General features: G+C 40.3%; 3 protein-coding genes across 7 annotated transcripts; 2 read left to right on the top strand and 1 right to left on the bottom strand.

Moving 5' to 3' along the window:
- The first annotated feature begins 1,585 nt into the window (after positions 1-1,585).
- On the top strand, positions 1,586-5,338 carry LOC146570917 (endoplasmic reticulum chaperone BiP-like). Its single transcript, XM_085279721.1, has 9 exons — positions 1,586-1,745; positions 2,241-2,393; positions 2,486-2,717; positions 2,820-2,957; positions 3,042-3,154; positions 3,245-3,635; positions 3,734-3,971; positions 4,061-4,228; positions 4,364-5,338. Exons 2-9 carry the CDS (start codon positions 2,275-2,277, stop codon positions 4,924-4,926), a joined length of 1,962 nt encoding a protein of 653 aa, XP_085135847.1. The 5' UTR covers positions 1,586-1,745; positions 2,241-2,274; the 3' UTR covers positions 4,927-5,338.
- Positions 5,339-9,203: 3,865 nt separating this feature from the next.
- On the top strand, positions 9,204-12,136 carry LOC146570918 (endoplasmic reticulum chaperone BiP). The gene is made up of 8 exons (XM_085279722.1): positions 9,204-9,347; positions 9,440-9,671; positions 9,774-9,911; positions 9,996-10,108; positions 10,199-10,589; positions 10,688-10,925; positions 11,015-11,182; positions 11,314-12,136. The coding sequence occupies exons 1-8, from the start codon at positions 9,226-9,228 to the stop codon at positions 11,874-11,876; spliced, it is 1,965 nt and encodes a 654-aa protein (XP_085135848.1). The 5' UTR covers positions 9,204-9,225; the 3' UTR covers positions 11,877-12,136.
- A 156-nt stretch (positions 12,137-12,292) lies between these two features.
- Positions 12,293-22,174, bottom strand: rabepk (Rab9 effector protein with kelch motifs). Of its 5 annotated transcripts, none has more exons than XM_085279725.1 (8): positions 21,804-22,174; positions 21,582-21,697; positions 21,332-21,486; positions 20,851-21,006; positions 20,485-20,649; positions 17,697-17,846; positions 17,416-17,565; positions 12,293-12,600 (listed from the first exon to the last, which is right to left on the bottom strand). In XM_085279725.1, exons 2-8 carry the CDS (start codon positions 21,632-21,634, stop codon positions 12,377-12,379), a joined length of 1,053 nt encoding a protein of 350 aa, XP_085135851.1. In that variant the 5' UTR covers positions 21,635-21,697; positions 21,804-22,174; the 3' UTR covers positions 12,293-12,376. The 5 variants fall into 5 exon arrangements, with proteins under 5 accessions (XP_085135851.1, XP_085135850.1, XP_085135849.1 ...); XM_085279724.1 differs by having other exon boundaries at positions 21,582-21,636; positions 21,808-22,173; XM_085279723.1 differs by having other exon boundaries at positions 21,582-21,636; positions 21,804-22,173.
- Between the last annotated feature and the right edge of the window lie 1,911 nt (positions 22,175-24,085).

A 24,085-nucleotide genomic window follows, 5' to 3' on the forward strand; every position in this document is an offset into this window, starting at 1 on the left:
CTCTCTCTCTCTCTCTTTTTTTTTTTTTTTTTTTTTTTTTTTTTTTTTACCAGATTTAACAGTCCAAGTAAAAAGTTTAATTGTATTCAAAGAAAATGACACATTTAACTCAGAATTTTCCATCTGGTTTGTTTCACTGCCCTGTGTAGTTTAAGTCTTAATGAGTCATCATTGTCTTTCAAGTCTACAGGTCAGTTTTGCTTTTGTTTGTAACACAAAGAAAGTGGATATGAATGACACAAATAGTAAGCTGCCTGACAGTATAAGGACCTTATAAAGAATATAAATGCATCTTTTAGATTTTCTTGAATAAAATATAATGAATTCTACTAACAGGAACTGAAGGCTTCTCTGTAACAATATGCCTTTCAGTGCATCAGCATTAGCTTTAAAATGAGGGTATCCTTTGATTAGAATATTAAAATGTTCTGTAGAAATCCCTGCAAAGTCTGAAAAGGGCTAATAAAACATGTTGCATTACCTTAAAACAATAAAGAAAAAGATGAAACACTGTAATCTGATGTTCAGTTGTTTTTCTCCCATAAAACATTATCAGAATTGGAGGCCACTAAGTAAGAGGTTTTAAATCTAAACACAGAAGTGTTTATGGTTTTTATGGGAAACACTGTAAATGAATAAATAAAACAAATAGACAAAACTTAGCTGCTACACTGATATTTTATAATTTTATGACTTTTCTACATTCTTCCTGACAGTACAACCGGTTTAGTTCAGGAACCTTCTGGAAATATATCAGTGTGTCAATAGAAGAATTTGGATAAATCACAGTAGGAGAAAGCAGATCAGTTCAATTCTATCCATGTAATGATTTTGGATTCTAGAAAATTCTTGCAATTAGTTGATGTGTTTTTAAAATATCCAAATCATAGCCTTATATTTTGGCTGAAATATATTGGGACACTTGCCAAGGATCATATCTTGACAGTGGCAGTCAGCTTCCTTGACCTTTTAATCAAATATTTGTCTTGTTGATTGAATTGAAACCCAACTGAATGCGCCAGTTTATGTTACCTTCTTATGTGTGCAAAAGATTCCAACCAAATTGAAATCAGTGTGATCACATGTATCTGAAGTCTTTGGCTAAGACTTGTACATTCACTGAGGAAACACCCAGACAACCCAGTTCACCTGGTACAAGATTTCCTGTCAGATTCACCACAATCACACAAAGGATTTGGATTTTCATACTCATTGCAGTTAGTCATTACTAATCACAATTGCATCACTATCTCCTCGTAATGACACGCCTTAAAACCGCAAAATTAAGATTACAAATCTAACACTTGGTGGGCCATTGCAAAAAAAAAAAATTCTTGCAGCAAAAATTTGTAAATGTCTGAAGTGCGAGAAATGCACCCACCCCCCGGCCTTGAGAGTGGCATGTAGCTGCACCAACTGTGTTCAGGACTGCCCTTGACAGACAGCCAATCAGCGTCGGCGCAGTGGACACATACGGTGACGTCGTTTCAACCTGATGTGTGCAAATCAGCGGCGGCCAGCGTGCTGAATGAAACCAATCAGCGTGTTCCAACGAGCAACAGCTCAGCCAATCGCGAGCCTCCACGACGGGAAAGAAGTGACGGCTTATATATGGAGAGACCACATTTCGTCCAGCATTATTCTAGACAAGTAAAGATTTGAAGGAGATACAGTTTGCTCTAAGCGACTCTTACCGGTAGAGGAAACGCAAAGGCCGTTAAATCATTGGTTGTACTTCTGTTAAGGTATGTATAAAGCGTTAATATGAATATGATAATGAAGCATAGCTGTATTTTCCATTTTCTGCAAAATGTTTTATTAAGATAAAACCGGTTAAGCTAAATATTGACAAATAAACCAGCTGAAATGTAACTACACTACTGTCCTCTGAATGAACTGTACATACTCGGTAACCTAAATATAATAAACAGGATGTAGTTTGGAATGTTCTAGCATGGTGGTTTCCCCCTACATGTCTGCTAGGCATGGTAGCGTAGTTAGCAAGATACCGGGGAATTGGCAGTGGGGTGGTGGTAATGATGGAATGATTGACTGGTGATCCATCTTATTTTATCGAGAATTCATTTTTCCTGTTATATTTTTTTGCCAAGACCAACTTTTAGTCTGCCGTGGGTCTGCAAGCTCAGCAAGTGACATTACGCAGTACCGTTAGTTTCTGGCTAATGGAACTTGGGAGGCTGAACCCACCTAATATCTTACGTTGTATTTCTTTTCTGCAGATCTGCTTGTAGATTTAAGTACAAACAAACAAAGATGAAGCTGTTGTGGGTTGTGATGCTGGTGGTCGGCACAGTGTTTGCCGCCGACGATGATGATAAGAAGGACAACGTGGGGACTGTGGTTGGGATTGATCTGGGGACCACATACTCATGGTAACAAGTCACGTTAAAATCTTTAAATAGTGACATGATACCACTGTGGAATAAAATGGCATTCAGACTAAATTTAAACTGTTTTCTTGCAGTGTTGGAGTGTTCAAGAATGGACGCGTGGAGATTATTGCCAATGACCAGGGAAACCGAATTACCCCCTCCTACGTGGCCTTCACCAGTGAAGGTGAGCGTCTGATCGGTGATGCTGCCAAGAATCAGCTGACCTCTAACCCTGAGAACACCATCTTTGATGCCAAGAGGCTCATTGGTCGCACATGGGGTGACTCGTCTGTGCAGCAGGACATCAAGTACTTCCCCTTCAAGGTGAGCTTGTAAACTGAAAGTAGAACTTGTAGTTGCTTGTTCTGTGGGTCATGTTTGAGCTAAATTGTTGTTAAATTAATATTGATATGTTTTCCTCTGAAGGTTACTGAGAAGAAGAGCAAGCCCCATATCCAGGTTGACATTGGTGGTGGTCAGATGAAGACCTTTGCTCCCGAGGAGGTCTCTGCTATGGTGCTGACTAAGATGAAGGAGACTGCTGAGGCTTACCTGGGCAAGAAGGTACAAAAAGTCAGAGACTGTAAAACAGGGAAAATTTTAATTAAATGGTGTATCATCAAATCTAACTTTATCCTTTTTCCTCAGGTCACACATGCTGTGGTCACTGTCCCCGCCTACTTCAACGATGCCCAGCGCCAGGCCACTAAGGATGCTGGTACCATTGCTGGTCTGAATGTTATGCGAATCATCAATGAGCCGTAAGCATCCAGTCAAAATGAATTTGCAATTTGAAACTCCAAAGAATATCTCTGCACTCCCTTCTAATAAACTCTCATTGTATTCTTTAGAACTGCTGCTGCTATTGCTTATGGCCTGGACAAGAAGGACGGAGAGAAGAACATTCTTGTGTTCGATCTGGGCGGTGGCACCTTTGATGTCTCTCTTCTGACCATTGACAACGGTGTTTTCGAAGTGGTGGCCACCAACGGTGACACTCATCTGGGAGGAGAGGACTTTGACCAGCGTGTCATGGAGCACTTCATCAAGCTGTACAAGAAAAAGACTGGCAAAGATGTGCGCAAAGACAACCGTGCTGTGCAGAAGCTGCGTCGCGAGGTCGAGAAGGCCAAGAGGGCGCTGTCTGCCCAGCACCAAGCCCGCATTGAGATCGAGTCTTTCTTTGAGGGAGAGGACTTCTCTGAGACCCTGACTCGTGCCAAGTTTGAGGAGCTGAACATGGTAAGATATTAATTTGGTTCTGAAAATATTGCGTATCAAACATTATGGGAGAAACTGTTGACCGAGCTTTTTTAACCTGTGTGTTCTTCAAAACCCAGGACCTGTTCCGTTCCACCATGAAGCCTGTACAGAAGGTGCTGGAAGATTCTGACTTGAAGAAGCCTGACATTGATGAGATTGTCCTGGTTGGAGGCTCCACCCGTATCCCCAAAATCCAGCAGCTGGTGAAGGAGTTTTTCAATGGCAAAGAGCCATCTAGAGGCATTAACCCTGATGAGGCTGTGGCATACGGAGCTGCTGTGCAGGCTGGCGTGCTTTCTGGAGAGGAGGACACTGGTGAGTCATCACTTTTAGAGATATTCTTTGAAACAGGGGTGAGCTTTCAAATGTGGTCCTGTTTACTAAACATTTTCCTTCACTTGCAGGTGATGTGGTTCTTCTGGATGTGTGCCCCCTGACCCTTGGTATTGAGACTGTTGGAGGAGTAATGACCAAGCTGATCCCCAGAAACACTGTGGTGCCCACCAAAAAAGCTCAGATCTTTTCTACAGCCTCTGATAACCAGCCTACTGTCACCATCAAAGTCTATGAAGGTAAGAGTTTGGATATTATTCTTTAAATTTCCCAAATAGTGTTTTTATACAAAGACTCCAATGACAAGAAACCCGTGACAGTGAAATAAATAAGTTCCACAAGTCTAATTGTTGACTTTTTTTTATTTCTCTTAGGTGAGCGTCCTTTGACCAAAGACAACCATCTCCTGGGTACCTTTGACCTGACTGGCATCCCCCCTGCTCCTCGCGGTGTACCGCAGATTGAAGTCACCTTTGAGATTGATGTCAACGGCATTCTGCGTGTCACTGCTGAGGACAAGGGCACAGGCAACAAGAACAAGATCACAATCACAAATGACCAGAACCGGCTAACGCCCGAGGACATCGAGCGCATGGTGAACGACGCAGAACGCTTTGCTGATGAAGATAAGAAGCTGAAGGAGAGGATCGACGCTCGCAATGAGCTGGAGAGCTACGCATACTCCCTGAAGAACCAGATCGGTGACAAGGAGAAGCTTGGTGGCAAGCTGTCAGATGACGATAAGGAGTCCATTGAGAAAGCAGTGGAGGAGAAGATTGAATGGTTGGAATCCCACCAAGATGCTGACCTGGATGAGTTCCAGGCCAAGAAGAAGGAGCTTGAGGAGGTGGTTCAGCCCATTATCACCAAGCTCTACGGTAGTGCAGGTGGTCCACCACCAGAGGGCAGTGAGCAAGATGAGAAGGATGAGTTGTAGGCAGGTCTGAAGTCTTGTCGCTCCTTGGCCCTCTGGCATGTTGGTGTACATATTGGACTGATGGGACTCAAATTGTGAGAGGAGTGGTCGGGAAGGGGCTGACAATAACAAGTGACCATACTGAATTTCCTGAAAGACTTTAAAACAAGTTTCAGTGTGTGAGACGTGTTCTCTTCGCTGGAAGGCGGAGATATTTGTCAGCCTGGATATGAGGCTTGTTGCTGCTGTTCTCAGGCAGTCCTGATGGGGAGGGATGTAGTTGGGTGGGCGGGTGGGTTTTGTGGGTACACTGAATATGGTGTCTGTGGGATGAAGGGCTCTTTATGTTCACAGGCAGTGCAAAAGTTTATTTATTGAATCTGGTCATTGTACTTCTGGAAAGACAATTGAAATAAATGTTTGATACAAACTGTTTTCTGTCCGGTCTTATTTTATAGTTTCAGGTTCCACATTGGTAAAGTCAACCCTCTGAAAACTTCACCTTTCAGTGTATGAAATTTCAATTTTGTACATGAATGAGAAGCATTTAACCTTTTTTTTTTTTTTTTTTTTTTTTTTTTTTTTTTTTCTTTCAGCATTTAATGGTAGCTTTAAATGTAATTATGTCAAATATTTTATTCCTACATCTTTTTTTTATTTTACAAAATTCAATATATATGGTACCCAGAGTATTCATGCCTCCAAATACAAATAACATGTTTATTGCCTCAGGGGGTGCTGGTCTGTTGGCTTGCACCTCCTCTGGATTCCCATCATCACACACTGTCCAGGGAAATATACACATGGAGTGGTCAAGACGTTTTGGTGGCAGAGCTCCTTTTGAATTTCATTAGGAGCCATCTACATTTGTCTGCAAGCAGAAAATATAAAAACAATCATACTTGGATGTTTGTAAACAACTAAAATACCGTATTTATATAGGGTTAAAAAAAAAATGGCTTAAAGACAGTGTACCAGTGTTAAATCTGTACATGGAGTTGCTTGCTCCATCTGCTGTCATCCCTCCAAATATGTAAATGTTCTTGCCCAGCACAACAGCTGAGTGGGCAGCTACTCCTGGTGGAATATCTCCTTTGGCCTGCACTTTCTCCCACTTCACGTTCCCTTTAAAGATAATTTAACAGATATTTTTATATCATCCCAGTGCAATGCAGTGATACTCTGAACAATTATGCTGCATGTGTGTTGACATAGTGAATGAATATAGATCTTTGAATCCACCGCTACAATGATGTGATCACGTGTGGCTGGAGGGTGCCTGTCTTGTGTTTCAGGTTGGGACCAAGTAGAAGACACTGCAACAGATTTACACGAAAGTGATGGACAGAGAAAAAAATAATTACTGTCATATAAACATATATTTTTCATATCATTTGTTCAAACTGAAACCAGAAAGGCATAATTTACAGCAGCAAAAAAACATAATTTCAGGGGCAATGCAGAGAATACATGCCCCTTGATATTTAAAATGTGTGCTTTTTGTCCCCCTTAATAAAAATATTAAAGAATCAGGTATCTTATTTTGAAAACTTAAACTTCTTGAAAGACATTTAAAGCTGTGTTTGGATGTTGGCTGTTTTCATTCTCTGTCAAGATGATCCCACACTGCTTGAATAATGTTGAGGTCCAGGCACTGGGGAAGCCAATCAATGACTGGTTGTGTTCCATTGTTTGTGTGCTTTAAATCCAGGTCTGCTTTTACTGCACTGGGGTTATACTGGGATCACTGTCATGCTGAAAATAAAGCCGTTGCCAATTAGATGCTTTCAACAAGGTGGATCAAAATCTGACTGTACCTTTCTGCGTTCAGAATTCCACCAGTTAAAAAAAAAAGAAGCTTCAATGCCACTGTCTGAAATGCTCCTCGAAAACATAACATAGTCTCCACTGTGTATTACAGGTGGCTGTGGGTTCTCTCTGTTGTAGCTCTGTCCTGTCCTTCTCTGTACATATCGATGAGGATTTACATCAAAGATTTCATTTTTTCATTAATCACTCCAACAGACCTGTTGCCACTGATTTTCAATCCAGTACCTGTGTTATTTGGTATACCTCAGCCTTTTCTCCCTGCTTCCCTTCTTTAAGAATGGCTTCTTGAGAGCCACCCCTCAACTTAGACCATTTCTGATGAGGCTTCAATAAACAGCAGATGGATCAGTTGAAAAGCTAGATGCATTTCTCAGGTCCTGTGTCAGGTGTTTGCTGGATTTTTTCCTGTTTCTTAAGGTCATGACTTTCAGGCAATATTCACCTGCGGTAGATTTTTAGGCCTGAAATTTTTTTTTATTTTGGTCCTCCACTTGTTCATCTTCTTCTGATATTTTATAAACAATCTACAAACCATGCAGACATATGCCAAGTTTTCACCTAATAGCTCTTTGGGAATCATCTTGTCGGTGCAAAAATACAAATTTTGTCTGTCAAACTGTGATATATTTGGCATTTATGGTAGTTGTAGTAGGAACTGAAAAAAATTGGAACAAAAATTGTGTTTCTGCAACAGGCTGCCAGCAACAAAAAGCATAAAGATAGAATTATCTTATGGTTGTATGGCATAACAGACAGACAGACAGGCAGATAGATAGATAGATAGATAGATAGATAGATAGATAGATAGATAGATAGATAGATAGATAGATAGATAGATAGAAAGGGCAGTATTTACTTTTAAGGGAATAGTATTGTATTTTGTATTCTATTTGTTGAAATGTTTAGAAAAAATGGTTTAAATGTTTAGCGATAATTTATCAAGTGAAAAAAGTTAGTTTTTGTAAAAACATAATAGTTATTTAGAAACATTGTACATGTATGCCTATTGCTATATATTTAAACGATTATCATTTGTTACTGTAACATACTTAAGAAAGTCACGATAAAATGAATCAGTTATACTCAAAAAGTGTCCCACCTCAACATGTTCTTGGCAGTCTGAAAACCTATTATCATTTTAAATATCTCCATGTAGCATTATCCCTCTGACTTTCAGATTAATCTTTTGAACTTGAAAGAGAGGTCAAAGGTTAAATTTGGTATGACATTTAAAATCTTTAGAGTCTAAGTTATAAGGCTTTTGGCAATTTTCCACCAATAGACCAATAGGTCATTAAGTTTACAATGAAGACCTGAGTGTATGCAAGGCCGATTTTAATGTGTTGTTAACATGAACTCACACTACACTCCTACGAAGGTTTATCAGATTTCTATCAAAAGTTTTAAGTGGGAGACTGACAAAAATATAACTGCCTTGGCGGAGGTAATTATACATTTATACATACATTCACTTATTTTTACATACTTGTGGCGTTACATTCACACACTCACACTTCGGCACAAACGGTGACGTCGCCTAAACCTGATATGTGCAAATCAGGTGCAGCCAGCGCGCTAGACGAAACCAATCAGCGCCTTCCACCAAACAGCAGCTCAACCAATAGCGAGCCTCAAAACCGGGAAAGCGTGACGACTTGTTTATGAAGGCTTCTATATATACACGATTTCACAGATGCAATTATGTGAAATAGACAAAATAGACACAGTTTGCTTCACAGTATTGGAACTTTTGGAGGTTATCGTTGCTTATACTGTTTTATTTTGTAAAAAAGACGCTATCAAGACCTCAACTACAAATTGGCGAAGGTAAGACTCGAACCGGCGGCTTCAAACTGGGATTCATGTTGGTGCGTCTAAACGGAGTGAGCTAAACTGACAACAGGGGCAAGTGCGTCACAGATTTATATATGAAGGTTAAAACGTCTATCATCAGCATGATCATTTTTTTACATTTTCAACAATACTTTTTTTTTTATCACGAAGTAGTCAGTGTTTAAGAAAAAGGAAAGAATAATATTTAAAAATGCCGAGTGACTTTGAAATATGTTTTATTTGTTGATTATTTTTTAATTACCACTTAGAATAAAATATTTTTTTGTTTTTAAATTGCCACTAAGAATAAAATGTGGTTGTTGTTGTTTTTTAAGAGGAGCTGGCCAAGAAGGTGGTAGGAATTGCAACCAATGTTACATCACAGTTTTGTCAAAATATTTTAAGTTGCCAAAACGGATTGGACTTATTATACTCTAGGTACAATAACGTAGTCAAAAATGTTTATAGTATTTATTATCTAAGACCAACTTCAAATCTGCTATGGTTCTGGAGCTCAGCAAATCACATCAGTACCATTAGCTGCTAGCTTCATGAACTCGGGAGGCTTAGTCCACTTATTGATTTCAAAGCCACGTTGATTTACGTTGTATTTATTTTCTGCATTTTCCTTGTAGATTGGAGAGCAAACAAACAAAGATGAAGCTGTTGTGGGTTGTGATGCTGTTAGTCGGCACAGTGTTTGCCGCCGCCGATGATGATGATAAGAAGGACAACGTGGGGACTGTGGTTGGGATTGATCTGGGGACCACATACTCATGGTAACAAGTCACGTTAAAATCTTTAAATAGTGACATGATACCACTGTGGAATAAAATGGCATTCAGACTAAATTCAAACTGTTTTCTTGCAGTGTTGGAGTGTTCAAGAATGGACGTGTGGAGATTATTGCCAATGACCAGGGAAACCGAATTACCCCCTCCTACGTGGCCTTCACCAGTGAAGGTGAGCGTCTGATCGGTGATGCTGCCAAGAATCAGCTGACCTCTAACCCTGAGAACACCATCTTTGATGCCAAGAGGCTCATTGGTCGCACATGGGGTGATTCGTCTGTGCAGCAGGACATCAAGTACTTCCCCTTCAAGGTGAGCTTGTAAACTGAAAGTAGAACTTGTAGTTGCTTGTTCTGTGGGTCATGTTTGAGCTAAATTGTTGTTAAATTAATATTGATATGTTTTCCTCTGAAGGTTACTGAGAAGAAGAGCAAGCCCCATATCCAGGTTGACATTGGTGGTGGTCAGATGAAGACCTTTGCTCCCGAGGAGGTCTCTGCTATGGTGCTGACTAAGATGAAGGAGACTGCTGAGGCTTACCTGGGCAAGAAGGTACAAAAAGTCAGAGACTGTAAAACAGGGAAAATTTTAATTAAATGGTGTATCATCAAATCTAACTTTATCCTTTTTCCTCAGGTCACACATGCTGTGGTCACTGTCCCCGCCTACTTCAACGATGCCCAGCGCCAGGCCACTAAGGATGCTGGTACCATTGCTGGTCTGAATGTTATGCGAATCATCAATGAGCCGTAAGCATCCAGTCAAAATGAATTTGCAATTTGAAACTCCAAAGAATATCTCTGCACTCCCTTCTAATAAACTCTCATTGTATTCTTTAGAACTGCTGCTGCTATTGCTTATGGCCTGGACAAGAAGGACGGAGAGAAGAACATTCTTGTGTTCGATCTGGGCGGTGGCACCTTTGATGTCTCTCTTCTGACCATTGACAACGGTGTTTTCGAAGTGGTGGCCACCAACGGTGACACTCATCTGGGAGGAGAGGACTTTGACCAGCGTGTCATGGAGCACTTCATCAAGCTGTACAAGAAAAAGACTGGCAAAGATGTGCGCAAAGACAACCGTGCTGTGCAGAAGCTGCGTCGCGAGGTCGAGAAGGCCAAGAGGGCGCTGTCTGCCCAGCACCAAGCCCGCATTGAGATCGAGTCTTTCTTTGAGGGAGAGGACTTCTCTGAGACCCTGACTCGTGCCAAGTTTGAGGAGCTGAACATGGTAAGATATTAATTTGGTTCTGAAAATATTGCGTATCAAACATTATGGGAGAAACTGTTGACCGAGCTTTTTTAACCTGTGTGTTCTTCAAAACCCAGGACCTGTTCCGTTCCACCATGAAGCCTGTACAGAAGGTGCTGGAAGATTCTGACTTGAAGAAGTCTGACATTGATGAGATTGTCCTGGTTGGAGGCTCCACCCGTATCCCCAAAATCCAGCAGCTGGTGAAGGAGTTTTTCAATGGCAAAGAGCCATCTAGAGGCATTAACCCTGATGAGGCTGTGGCATACGGAGCTGCTGTGCAGGCTGGCGTGCTTTCTGGAGAGGAGGACACTGGTGAGTCATCACTTTTAGAGATATTCTTTGAAACAGGGGTGAGCTTTCAAATGTGGTCCTGTTTACTAAACATTTTCCTTCACTTGCAGGTGATGTGGTTCTTCTGGATGTGTGCCCCCTGACCCTTGGTATTGAGACTGTTGGAGGAGTAATGACCAAGCTGATCCCCAGAAACACTGTGGTGCCCACCAAAAAAGCTCAGATCTTTTCTACAGCCTCTGATAACCAGCCTACTGTCACCATCAAAGTCTATGAAGGTAAGAGTTTGGATATTATTCTTTAAATTTCCCAAATAGTGTTTTTATACAAAGACTCCAATGACAAGAAACCCGTGACAGTGAAATAAATAAGTTCCACAAGTCTAATTGACTTTTTTTATTTCTCTTAGGTGAGCGTCCTTTGACCAAAGACAACCATCTCCTGGGTACCTTTGACCTGACTGGCATCCCCCCTGCTCCTCGCGGTGTACCGCAGATTGAAGTCACCTTTGAGATTGATGTCAACGGCATTCTGCGTGTCACTGCTGAGGACAAGGGCACAGGCAACAAGAACAAGATCACAATCACAAATGACCAGAACCGGCTAACGCCCGAGGACATCGAGCGCATGGTGAACGACGCAGAACGCTTTGCTGACGAAGATAAGAAGCTGAAGGAGAGGATCGACGCTCGCAATGAGCTGGAGAGCTACGCATACTCCCTGAAGAACCAGATCGGTGACAAGGAGAAGCTTGGTGGCAAGCTGTCAGATGACGATAAGGAGTCCATTGAGAAAGCAGTGGAGGAGAAGATTGAATGGTTGGAATCCCACCAAGATGCTGACCTGGATGAGTTCCAGGCCAAGAAGAAGGAGCTTGAGGAGGTGGTTCAGCCCATTATCACCAAGCTCTACGGTAGTGCAGGTGGTCCACCACCAGAGGGCAGTGAGCAAGATGAGAAGGATGAGTTGTAGGCAGGTCTGAAGTCTTGTCGCTCCTTGGCCCTCTGGCATGTTGGTGTACATATTGGACTGATGGGACTCAAATTGTGAGAGGAGTGGTCGGGAAGGGGCTGACAATAACAAGTGACCATACTGAATTTCCTGAAAGACTTTAAAACAAGTTTCAGTGTGTGAGACGTGTTCTCTTCGCTGGAAGGCGGAGATATTTGTCAGCCTGGATATGAGGCTTGTTGCTGCTGTTCTCAGGCAGTCCTGATGGGGAGGGATGTAGTTGGGTGGGTTTTTGAGGGTACACTGAATATAGTGTCTGTGGGATGAAGGGCTCTTTAAATTCACAGGTAGTGCAAAAGTTTATAGTTTTCTCATATATATATATAATTTTAATTTGAAACTTGTTCAGATGTAAAACTGCAAATTCCAAAACTAATTTCATGTCGAAATATTTTATTGCAATATCATTTTTTTTCCTTTCAAGCTTTTTTTTTTTTTTAGTTTTTTTTATTTTTATTTTTTTATTTGACAACAGTCACAATACAGTCATTATATATGGTACCCAGAGTATTCATGCCTCCAAATACAAATAACAGGTTTATTGGCTCAGGGGGTGCTGGTCCGTTGGCTTCCTCCTCTGGATTCCCATCATCACACACCGTCCAGGGAAATATACACATGGAGTGGTCAAGACGTTTTGGTGGCAGAGCTCCTTTGAATTTCATTAGGAGCCATCTACATTTGTCTGCAAGCAGAAAATATATTCAATTCAATTCAATTCAATTTTATTTATATAGCGCCAAATCACAACAAAAGTCGCCTCAAGGCGCTTCATAGATACAGAGAAAAACCCAACAATCATATGACCCCCTATGAGCAAGCACTTTGGCGACAGTGGGAAGGAAAAACTCCCTTTTAACAGGAAGAAACCTCCGGCAGAACCAGGCTCAGGGAGGGGCGGCCATCTGCTGCGACCGGTTGGGGTGAGAGAAGGAAGACAGGATAAAGACATGCTGTGGAAGAGAGACAGAGGTTAATAACAGATATGATTCAATGCAGAGAGGTCTATTAATACATAGTGAGTGAGAAAGGTGACTGGAAAGGAAAAACTCAATGCATCATGGGAATCCCCCGGCAGCCTACATCTATTGCAGCATAACAAAGGGAGGATTCAGGGTCACCTGGTCCAGCCCTAACTATATGCTTTAGAAAAAAGGAAAGTTTTAAGCCTAATCTTAAAAGTAGAGATAGTGTCTGTCTCCCGAATCCAAACTGGAAGCTGGTTCCACAGAAGAGGGGCCTGAAAACTGAAGGCTCTCCCTCCCATTCTACTTTTAAATACTCTAGGAACAACAAGTAGGCCTGCAGAGCGAGAGCGGAGCGCTCTAATAGGGTGATATGGTACTACAAGGTCATTAAGATAAGATGGGGCCTGATTATTTAAGACCTTGTATGTGAGGAGCAGGATTTTGAATTCAATTCTGGATTTAACAGGAAGCCAATGAAGGGAAGCCAAAACAGGAGAAATATGCTCTCTCTTTCTAGTCCCTGTCAGTACTCTTGCTGCAGCATTTTGGATTAGCTGAAGGCTTTTCAGTGAGTTTTTTGGACATCCTGATAATAATGAATTACAGTAGTCCAGCCTGGAAGTAATAAATGCATGAACTAGTTTTTCAGCGTCACTCTGAGACAGGATGTTTCTAATTTTAGAGATGTTGCGCAAATGGAAGAAAGCAGTCTTACATATTTGTTTAATATGTGCGTTGAAGGACATGTCCTGGTCAAAAATGACTCCAAGGTTCCTCACCGCGTTACTGGAGGCCAAGGTAATGCCATCCAGAGTAAGAATCTGATTAGATACCATATTTCTAAGATTTTCAGGGCCGAGTACAATAACCTCAGTTTTATCTGAATTAAGAAGCAGAAAGTTAGCGGCCATCCAGGTCTTTATGTCTTTAAGACATTCCTGCAGTTTAACTAATTGGTGTGTGTTATCTGGCTTCATGGACAGATAGAGCTGGGTGTCATCTGCATAGCAGTGAAAATGTATGCTATGTCTTCTAATGATACTGCCTAAGGGAAGCATGTATAATGTAAACAGAATTGGTCCTAGCACTGAACCCTGTGGAACTCCATAATTAACCTCAGTGTGTGAAGAGGACTCTCCATTTACATGCACGAATTGGAGTCTATTAGATAGATATGATACAAACCACTGCAGCGCAGTACTTGTAATACCTACAGCATGTTCTAATCGCTCTAATAGGATATTATGATCAACAGTATCAAACGCTGCACTGAGGTCTAGCAGGACAAGCACAGAGATGAGTCCACTGTCAGAGGCCATAAGAAGTTCATTTGTAACCTTCACTAAAGCTGTTTCTGTGCTGTGCTGAGCTCTGAAACCTGACTGAAACTCTTCAAATAAACCATTCCTCTGCAGATGATCTGTTAGCTGTTTGACAACTACTCTTTCAAGGATTTTTGATATGAAAGGAAGGTTGGAGATTGGCCTATAATTAGCTAAGACTGCTGGGTCTAGAGATGGCTTTTTGAGTAAAGGTTTAACTACAGCCAGCTTGAAGGCCTGTGGTACATAGCCGATCATTAGAGATAGGTTGATCATATTTAAGATCGAAGAATTAATTAATGGCAGGACTTCTTTGAGCAGTTTTGTAGGAATGGGGTCTAAAAGACACGTTGATGGTTTGGAGGAAGTAATTATTGAAGTTAACTCAGAAAGATCAACTGGAGAAAAAGAGTCTAACTTAACATCGATGGTACTAAGAATAGCTGTAGATAATATTACATCTGTGGGATGATTACTGGTAATTTTTTCTCTAATGATAAAAATTTTATTTGTGAAGAAGTTCATGAAGTCATTACTAGTTAACGTTAAAGGGATGGTTGGCTCAAAAGAGCTCTGACTTTTTGTCAGCCTGGCTACAGTGCTGAAGAGAAACCTAGGGTTGTTCTTATTTTCTTCAATCAGTGATGAATAGTAAGATGTTCTGGCTTTGCGGAGGGCTTTCTTATAAAGCAGCAAACTATTTCTCCAGGCTAAATGATGATCCTCTAAATTTGTGACACGCCATTTCCTCTCCAGATTACGAGTCATCTGCTTTAGGGTACGTGTTTCAGAATTATACCACGGAGTCAGGTACTTCTGATTTGAGGCCTTAGTTTTCACAGGAGCTACAGTATCCAGAGTCGTACGTAGTGAGGAGGTGAAATTATTAACAAGATAATCGACCTCTGTTGGGGTAGCGTTCAGATAGCTGCTTTGCTCTGTGTTGGTACAGGGCATTGGAGATGATAACAGTGGGTGGATTATATTCTTAAACTTAGTTACAGCGCTTTCAGAAAGACATCTACTTTGATAAAGTCTACTCTTCACCGCTGTGTAATCAATTATTGTAAAAGTAAATGTTATCAGGAAATGATCAGACAGGAGAGGGTTTTCAGGAAACACTGTTAAATGTTCAGGTTCGATGCCATATGTTAAAACAAGATCTAGAGTGTGATTAAAGTGGTGGGTGGGTTCTTTTACATTTTGAGAGAAACCAATTGAGTCTAATAACAGATTAAATGCCATGTTGAGGCTGTCATTTTTAGCATCTACATGGATGTTAAAATCACCCACAATAATTATTTTATTTGAGCTCAGAACTAAATTAGATATAAAGTCTGAGAAATCAGACAGAAACTCTGTGTAAGGCCCAGGTGGACGATAGATGATAACAAGTAAGACTGGTTTCTGAGTTTCACAGCTGGGGTGGACAATGTTAAGCATCAGGCTTTCAAATGAATTAAAAGTCTGTCTTGGTCTTTCATTAATTAATAGGCTGGTGTGAAAAATTGCTGCCACACCGCCCCCTCGGCCTGTGCTTCGAGATTTCTGGTAGTTAGAATGGCTCGGGGGTGTTGATTCATTTAAACTAACATAATCATCCTGCTGCAACCAGGTTTCTGTAAGGCAGAGTAAATCAATTTGTTGATCAATTATTAAGTCATGTACTAACAGAGACTTGGAGGAGAGAGACCTAATATTTAATAATCCACATTTCACTGTTTTACTCTTTGGTTCAGATGTGGATACTGTATTGTTCTTTCTTTGTGATTGTTTATGTTTAAGTTGTTTGTTGCTGGTTTTTAGTTTGTTTTTTGTCTTTTTGGAAGCTGACACAGTCTCTATGGAGATGGGTTTTTGGGGGGGTAGCAGGAGGAGAGAAGCTGCAGAGAAGCGTGTAAGACTGCAACTCTGCTTCCTGGTCCCAACTCTGGATAGTCATATTTTGGGGGGTTTAATAAATTTGTCCATATTTCTAGAAATGAGAGCTGCTCCATCCAAAGTGGGATGGATGCCGTCTCTCCTAACAAGACCAGGTTTCCTCCAGAAGGTTTGCCAATTATCTATCTATGAAGCCCACATCGTTTCTGGGACACCACTCAGACAGCCAGCAATTTAAGGAGAACATGCGGCTAAACATGTCACTCCTGGTCTGATTGGGGAGGGGACCAGAGAAAACTACAGAGTCCGACATTGTTTTGGCAAAGTTGCACACCGATTCAATATTGATTTTAGTGACCTCCGATTGGCGTAACCGGGTGTCATTACTGCCGACGTGAATTATGATTTTACTGAATTTACGTTTACCCTTAGCCAGCAGTTTTAAATTTCCTTCAATGTCGCCTGCTCTGGCCCCTGGAAGACAATTGACTATGGTTGCCGGTGTCTCTAGCTTCACATGTCTGAGAACAGAATCGCCAATTACCAGAGTTTGACCCCCGGCGGGTGTGTCGCCGAGTGGGGAAAAACGGTTAGACACATGAACGGGTTGGTGGTGTACCTGGGGCTTCTGTTTAGGACTATGCTTCCTCCTCACCGTGACCCAGCCGCCCTGATTCCCCAGCTGCTTGGGACCTGCCGGGGAACAGCTAGCGGGGCCTACGCTATTTTCGGCTGCACCAGCTACAGGGGCCTGGCTAGCTGCGGGTGAATGAAGGGTGCGAAGCCGAGTCTCCAATTCAGTAATCCTGGCCTCCAGCGCTGCAAATATGCTACATTTGTTACAGATATCATTACTGCTAAAGGAGGCCGAGGAGTAACTAAACATCTGACACAATGAGCAAGAAAGTGCAGGAGGGACAGGTGAAGTAGCCATGGTGCTAATGAGTCGGCTACGAGCTAAGCTAGGCTAGCGAGACAGTACAGAGACAGTGAGTGAATACTTTGGCTATAAATTAGGTAGTGAGTACACAGAAAGTGTGCTTCGGAGGAAGCACGTGAAGATTATACTATGAAAGAAGAATGTATTTAAAAGTTGTTAATTAAATCGCTAAGCAAATAAGCTACTCAGAAACACCACTGTGTTTGAGCAGGAACAGGAAGTGATACTCTACCACAGAGCGAGCGAACACCAAGTGACAGCGCCACCAAGAGTCAGAGTGCAAATCAGAGTGCAGATAGAAAAAAACAATCATACTTGGATGTTTGTAAACAACTAAAATACCGTATTTATATAGGGTTAAAAAAAAAATTGGCTTAAAGACAGTGTACCAGTGTTAAATCTGTACATGGAGTTGCTTGCTCCATCTGCTGTCATCCCTCCAAAGATGTAGATATTTTTGCCCAGCACAACAGCTGAGTGGGCAGCTACTCCTGGTGGAATATCTCCTTTGGCCTGCACTTTCTCCCACTTCACGTTCCCTTTAAAGATAATTTAACAGATATTTTTATATCATCCCAGTGCAATGCAGTGATACTCTGAATATGTATGATGCATGTGTGTTGAAATACAAAGTGCTTCCTTTGTGAATCACAGATGTGGACAGTCTTACTTGAATCAAGAGAATACATATCGTTGTGGAATTTGTCTCCAGCCATGCCCCCATGAATGTAGATCTTTGAATCCACCGCTACAATGATGTGACCATGTCTGGCTGGAGGGTGCCTGCCTTGTGTTTCAGGTTGGGACCAAGTAGAAGAAACTGCAACAGATTTACACAGAAGAGATGGATGGAAAAAAGATTATTTATATATAAGCATATACGCTTTTCATAGCAATTGTCAATAGTGAAACATGAAAGAAACAGGAGAATATGGATTTTCTTTTTGAAAATCTCAATCACAGACAGGAAATGCCTCGAACAGTGACATATCATATTTCCTCAGCACTTGATCTTTTTGTATCTACCAGTGAATGAATAATGAGTGTATACATTCTCTTAATTGTTTGCATCATATATCAATTATGTCTGTTATGTGTGTGGTTTTTTTTTTTCTGTTTTTATAATCAGCATTGGGAAGGTTACTTCTAAAATGTATTCCACTACAGATTACAGAGTACATGCCCCAAAATGTATTTTTGTAACATATTCCATTACGTTACTCAATGAGAGTAACATATTTTTGAATACTTTGGATTACTTAATATATTATTATGGTTTTTACAACTACATGAATGTACTCTTGCTGTGTGATTTATTACTGAAGGCTACTCGCCATACCAATACCAACTACATTTTAGAATCTTAATATAAAATGAGTAACAGTAGGGTGGACATTAGGTAAGGCTGCAGTTTTTGCAGCGATCTCGTATAGAAAACTATTTCATGTGTATATAAAACAGGTCCCCGGCTCCGAACCATAGTAAAGGGAACTCTGGCTAACACGTCGGGTTCTGTGTCGGGCTCGTAGCCTGAAATCTAGCTATACTATATTTACATGCTTCCATCTCCAGTTTCTGCTCAGGGACAACTCGTACTTTTCCACTCTCCTTTTTCTCCCTCCCTCGCTCACAGACACATAACGGGTATGGCAGTCCATTCTCCCTGCAGCACGGACTACACTGCCCATGAGGCTACATTCTTTAGGGCGATGCCTCTATCACTGCCTATTGCCTTCATATTAAATAATTTCTTGACCAATTTTTAAAAATATTTCTTCACGTCATTATGCGGGTCGCAAGTAGGGGTTACATAGTCCGCGAGATTGACACACAGGCATTAGAGCCTCTTAATGCGTGTTTTGTTTGGGTTTCCACTGGCGTGGAATTACCAAAAATAGAGAGGGCATAGCCTAACATATGAAACAGGAAAAGACCACCGTGTAATCCATTTGTTTCAACAAAGTAACTGTATTCTGAATACCACCCTTTTAAAGGGTAACTGTAATGGAATACAATTACTCATATTTTGTATTTTACATACATAACGCCGGTACATGTATTCCGTTACTCCCCAACACTGTTTATAATATACATATAGAGCAGGGGTCCCCAATCCCAGTCCACGAGGGCCGGTGTCCCTGCAGGTTTTAGATGTTTCCTTGATCCAACACAGCTGATTTAAATGGATAAATGACCTTCTCAACATGTCTTGAAGTTCTCCAGAGGCCTGGTAATGAACTGATCATGTGATTCAGGTGTGTTGACCCAGGGTGAGATCTAAAACCTGCAGGGACACCGGCCCTCGTGGACTGGGATTGGGGACCCCTGATATAGAGGTTTAGTCATGAGAGCATCTAAGACACCAAAAGTGATGAAAACCAAAGAATTATAATAATAAGACATTTTTAAAACAATTCAGTACCAGGTTTTCCATAATTTTCTCACATGATTCAGTAAAAATGAAATTTGACCTAAAAGCCATTCTAAGCTGTGGAATAGAAATGCTATTTGACCATATGGAGTCAAGGCTAAGTTTCAGCTAATTAAAAAGGTCTACAGCCAAAATGCTCCCAAAATAAATAAAGAAACAAAATTTACTAAACTTCAAATCACTGAATCTAAAAAGCTGACGCTTAAAATTGTTGCTTGGCTCTAGTGTTAATGAACCTCTACTGCATCAAAATGTCTTTACTGAAAATAACTAAAATACATTTTGACCCCTGGAATTATTTTCAGACGGCCACCGTTCTTAATCCATTCTGGCGAAACTGCGCTCGCATGAATGAGAAATGTAAAATATATGAAATTCAACTATGAAAGTTCAAATTTAATGACATTATCTCTATTTGATCTCGTGACTTTTACTCTGATTTCACATCTGATCTTCCTAGAGTAGCAAATACTTTGTAATGCTGTAAATTAAACGTACATATTTTTGAAGCATATGATAAAAAAAATCCCACTTTATTTTTTCATTGTCTTTTACACTATCAATTATTTTACACATTATTTTAAACTGCTGTCAGTGAAATGAATACAACCTTTGCATTTCATTTATTGGTGCCCTACTCTGTTAAATAATTTAACAGGTTTGATTGTGGAGACATCCACAGATAGATATGTAGCCCAGTGAATTGATATGTTTTCTAATATCCTCTCTTTATAGATTTTTTGTCCTTATTTTTAAAACATTATTATATAAAGCAACCATTGACGATTGAGAAAGCATAAGATTACTATTTATGATGAAAATTCAACTCAGCAATTTACATAGATGTCCAATACAAATAGATCAATCAATATCTTAGACACGGCACCCAATCAGCTATTTCAGTTTTCACATCAAAACCCGGAAGAAATAACAAAATTTCATCTCTGAAGCAGATTTCTTCTGAAATACTGTCAGGTGGTGTTATTGTAATGCACTGCGATAAGCAGCAGGTTTATCTGACACAAACCTGTATCAAACACATGAAGTTTGGAGTCAGAGACAGGTGCAGATCCTATTTCCCCACCAGAGAACACAAAAAGCCTGTCTCCAAGGCAGGCTGAGGTGGTGTGGTATGTCCTGGGACTCGCGGGTGTCCCATTTGTTTCTACAGTATTCCAGCGAGGGTTACTGTCTAGACACACACAGAATGGAAAAGATTTGTGGGTATTCAATATATCGTGTAATCTATTTATATGATCATGTATGGTTACAGACTACAAGTTTTCAAGGTTTTCACAGCCATGGTTTCACAGGTCAACAAGAAATCTGAGTGAAACCTTTCTCATCTGTGAAAATCCATCAGATTACTAGGTTAGGTTAAAATAGGATTTACCTGCCACCTGTACATTTTGGATACAGTTGCGATTTCCAGTCTGCTGCGCACCCCCAAACACCCACAGGCTCTGGGGGCAGCTCTCTGGTACAAAACTGCAGTGTTCATACCTTGCCTCCAAACCCTCCCACTCAGCAATGTCCCAGCCATGATTGTCTGGTCCATACAAAAACAAAAATGCAAAGAAAGTTATATAATATCAGTCTGATGGCTGATGATAACTTTAGCTTCTTGTCATAATTAAAAAAGACGTCCCATTAAAGCCTGTAAAACACAAGCCTGATAACTATATTATAAAATACAGAGGTATACTGAGGTCATAATACTGTAAAAGCTGGCTCTGGATATATATATGTATATATTCAGAGCCAGCTTTTACAGTATGTATGTATGTATATATATATATATATATATATATATATATATATATATATATATATATATATATATATATATATATATATATATATATAATTTTTACCTAGATTTATGATGTGCGAATCTGAGAAACTGCCGCTGGGATTGGCTCCTCCAATAATAAGGAGTCTCCCTTTTCCTCCATCTTCAGATGGAGTGAATATACAGGTGTGACCAACACTAACACCTGGAGCACTTCCCCTGGGTCTCAAAGAATACCTATTAGCAACAGAAAAATTTTAACCAGAGGCTACATCCAATGTTATACTCTTTTTAAAATCACAAGTGCACTGAAAGTACTTCAACTCACTAACCATATTCCTTCTTCGGGTTTATGTTGAGGATCAAGGACTGGGAGAAACTCCATGTCTGTCAGAGATACATTAATATAAAGATTGTTTCCTCGTGTTTTGTATCCTCAGTGATGATGCTACAATCAAAGTTATAAGATACGAATAATACACTACGAGCTGGGATTAAAATAATGACTAACACTGACTGACTGTACTTGAGAGCCTCTGAAAAAGCATACATACCTACATTTTCTTACGAAATGTATCCACAATGTAAGCAATCCAAACAGGTCCCTTTTTATTGTTCTAAACACTTAGAGAAGAACTTCTTGTAAGCGACTGAGTTGGAAACACAATCAGCGTCCCCAGTCCGCATTTTGAGCACGAGAAGAGCTTCCTCTCCGCTAACCTGTCCTTCCGGGTGAAAAGAGGAGACTACCGTGGCTTTCCGTATATATTACGTGAAGTAATTTCCCCTTGGTCCCACTTTGTAGTGCACATACGTGAATTATGTTAATAAAGTTAAATAAAAAAACTCGTAATTAGTTAACGTAAATACTTAACTACTAGCCAGAATGGGGCTCTACGTTGAAGTCTGTACGCATTTGTTTTACGTAGGTTACGTTATGTCATGCCTTCGTTCCAAACGTGGTTGCCATGGGATTGCCGAGGCACATGCTCAGTTTACCAATCTCAATTAGCTACTCCTAAGTGCATATTTTATCATACCTAAAACATTAATGTTAATTCCTGGCATGGTTAACGTAGAAAAATGATTTTAAATACAAACTGCAAATTGTTTATTTATTTATTTATTTATTTATTTAACCCAAAGAGTTCTACTTCTCACTTCAAGCAAATAAGGTAGGCAGGCTAAGAGCATTTTCAAACTTAAATACAAGTAAAAGCATAAAATGTTTAATGGTATATTTGACATAGTAATGTGGCTGTGCAAATATTCTCAGGATACCAATATGTCTTATCTGGCTGGAACATAAAAGGTCCATCTCACTTTCTATAAAGTCTAGGCATAGAGTTACTGGGAGTCATAGTAGCGTTTTTTAACAATTATTATTAATTATTATTAAATAATTTCCTCCTATACGTTTAGTTTTACATCAACTTCACGAACACGGAATTGCTACATCATCCGATTTTTTCACTCAAAACTACGCTGTTTAAAAGGTCCAATGTTGCTGAGTGTCGGGTATCCAGTAAATAATTCATTATTAAGGTTAATCTTAAGTTACAAAATGAGTGCTCTGGGTTCATGTATGTGCTTGTGTGTGTGCACGCGCGCCTCAGTTCACAGTGTGTCACATTTTGTCGCCATCTGGTGGGAGATTACATTTACTGCAAAGCACTTGCTAAATGTGCTGCTGAAAGACAGAATTGTGGTTCTGTTGAATGGATCTTTAGAATAAAGTCAATAAGTCAGATATCTACAAACTGGAGCACAAACAGGAAGTCCTGAGGATGCAAAGCAGACCCTCACCCTTCCTCCAGTGAGACCAGACTGTACCACTGTAGTGCCTTTCTCACAACCCTGTTTCCGAAAAGCTCATTGTTATTTGGACATGAGTATGAACAAGAATAAGAAGATTAACTCTGTATACTGGCATTAACTGGCAATTCTGTCAGTCAAAGCAATAGTCGTGAAGGACAACCTCTTCCTGATGCCACTGCCTGTTTTTTCTTCATACCTGGGGGTATTGATCTTTTTTTGTATTTGCCGATTTTACTGTGTTTGAAACTTGAGATATAAGAGGTTTTGGGGGAGTGAAACACAATTCTCCTGCAGTCATCTCTCCCACATGTGCAACTACCCAATTAAAGTCCTTATTCAATATTGGAGATGTTCAGCAATTAGAGCCACAAGTGTACCAGGAAACAATGAGAATTGTGTTATCTTGCGGTGTCAACTCCACTGAAAATCTCTAGTATTTAAATTGTTACGGAGGAGGTGAAGCGGTCAGAGCTGTTTGACGTTTTGCAAAGGATTTCACTGTCCTTCAAAATAAATGACTCTTTTGACAAATCATACAGGCATGTGATAGTGACTTTTGAGGCCAGTTCAAAGATCACTTCTCAATTGTTTCAGTTCACCTGATGGGACCTAGACAGAAAATGCAATTATGTTTTAGCAACCAGGTATTTTAAAACCTCAATAAAGAATTCTTGTTGGGATGGTACCTTAAAATTATAACTCTGGCTCTCCTGCATGATGCTGCAGTTCACAAACCAGTCTGAAGTCTTCACTATAATTAATTTTCTCTTAATTTTAATGAGCTGACATATGTGCTTTTTTAAGAGTTTGAAAGAAAGTATCAAAAGGTAAAGATGGGCGATGCTCAAGTTTGGTACGGCTGTGTGCATGTGAGTGAATGTGGATGTGTATGTGTAACAAGTCCCAGTGTTTATTTTTTATGGTTCTCATTTTGAGCACCAGTTTTAACTACAATTTGAAATTTCAGCAATGAATTTGATTTGACCTCTTTCACACAATTTTAACCTAAATTTAAGCT

The sequence above is a fragment of the Mchenga conophoros genome, linkage group LG7 (assembly GCF_057382185.1).
Source record: "Mchenga conophoros isolate Kocher_MC1m ecotype Shallow Benthic linkage group LG7, M_conophoros_male_GT1.1, whole genome shotgun sequence".
Classification (NCBI taxonomy): domain Eukaryota; kingdom Metazoa; phylum Chordata; class Actinopteri; order Cichliformes; family Cichlidae; genus Mchenga; species Mchenga conophoros.

Bases quoted from the DNA above. Each gene is read 5' to 3' on its own strand.
- LOC146570917 (XM_085279721.1), top strand. From the start codon at position 2,275: ATGAAGCTGTTGTGGGTTGTGATGCTGGTGGTCGGCACAGTGTTTGCC. The intron at 2,718-2,819 runs GTGAGCTTGTAA...TTTCCTCTGAAG, and splicing joins TCAAGTACTTCCCCTTCAAG to GTTACTGAGAAGAAGAGCAA. The intron at 4,229-4,363 runs GTAAGAGTTTGG...TATTTCTCTTAG, and splicing joins CACCATCAAAGTCTATGAAG to GTGAGCGTCCTTTGACCAAA.
- LOC146570918 (XM_085279722.1), top strand. From the start codon at position 9,226: ATGAAGCTGTTGTGGGTTGTGATGCTGTTAGTCGGCACAGTGTTTGCC. The intron at 9,348-9,439 runs GTAACAAGTCAC...GTTTTCTTGCAG, and splicing joins CTGGGGACCACATACTCATG to TGTTGGAGTGTTCAAGAATG. The intron at 9,672-9,773 runs GTGAGCTTGTAA...TTTCCTCTGAAG, and splicing joins TCAAGTACTTCCCCTTCAAG to GTTACTGAGAAGAAGAGCAA.
- rabepk (XM_085279725.1), bottom strand. From the start codon at position 21,634: ATGGAGTTTCTCCCAGTCCTTGATCCTCAACATAAACCCGAAGAAGGA. The intron at 20,650-20,850 runs GTAAATCCTATT...GTGTGTGTCTAG, and splicing joins CCAAAATGTACAGGTGGCAG to ACAGTAACCCTCGCTGGAAT. The intron at 17,847-20,484 runs GTTTGTGTCAGA...AATCTGTTGCAG, and splicing joins ACTTCATGTGTTTGATACAG to TTTCTTCTACTTGGTCCCAA.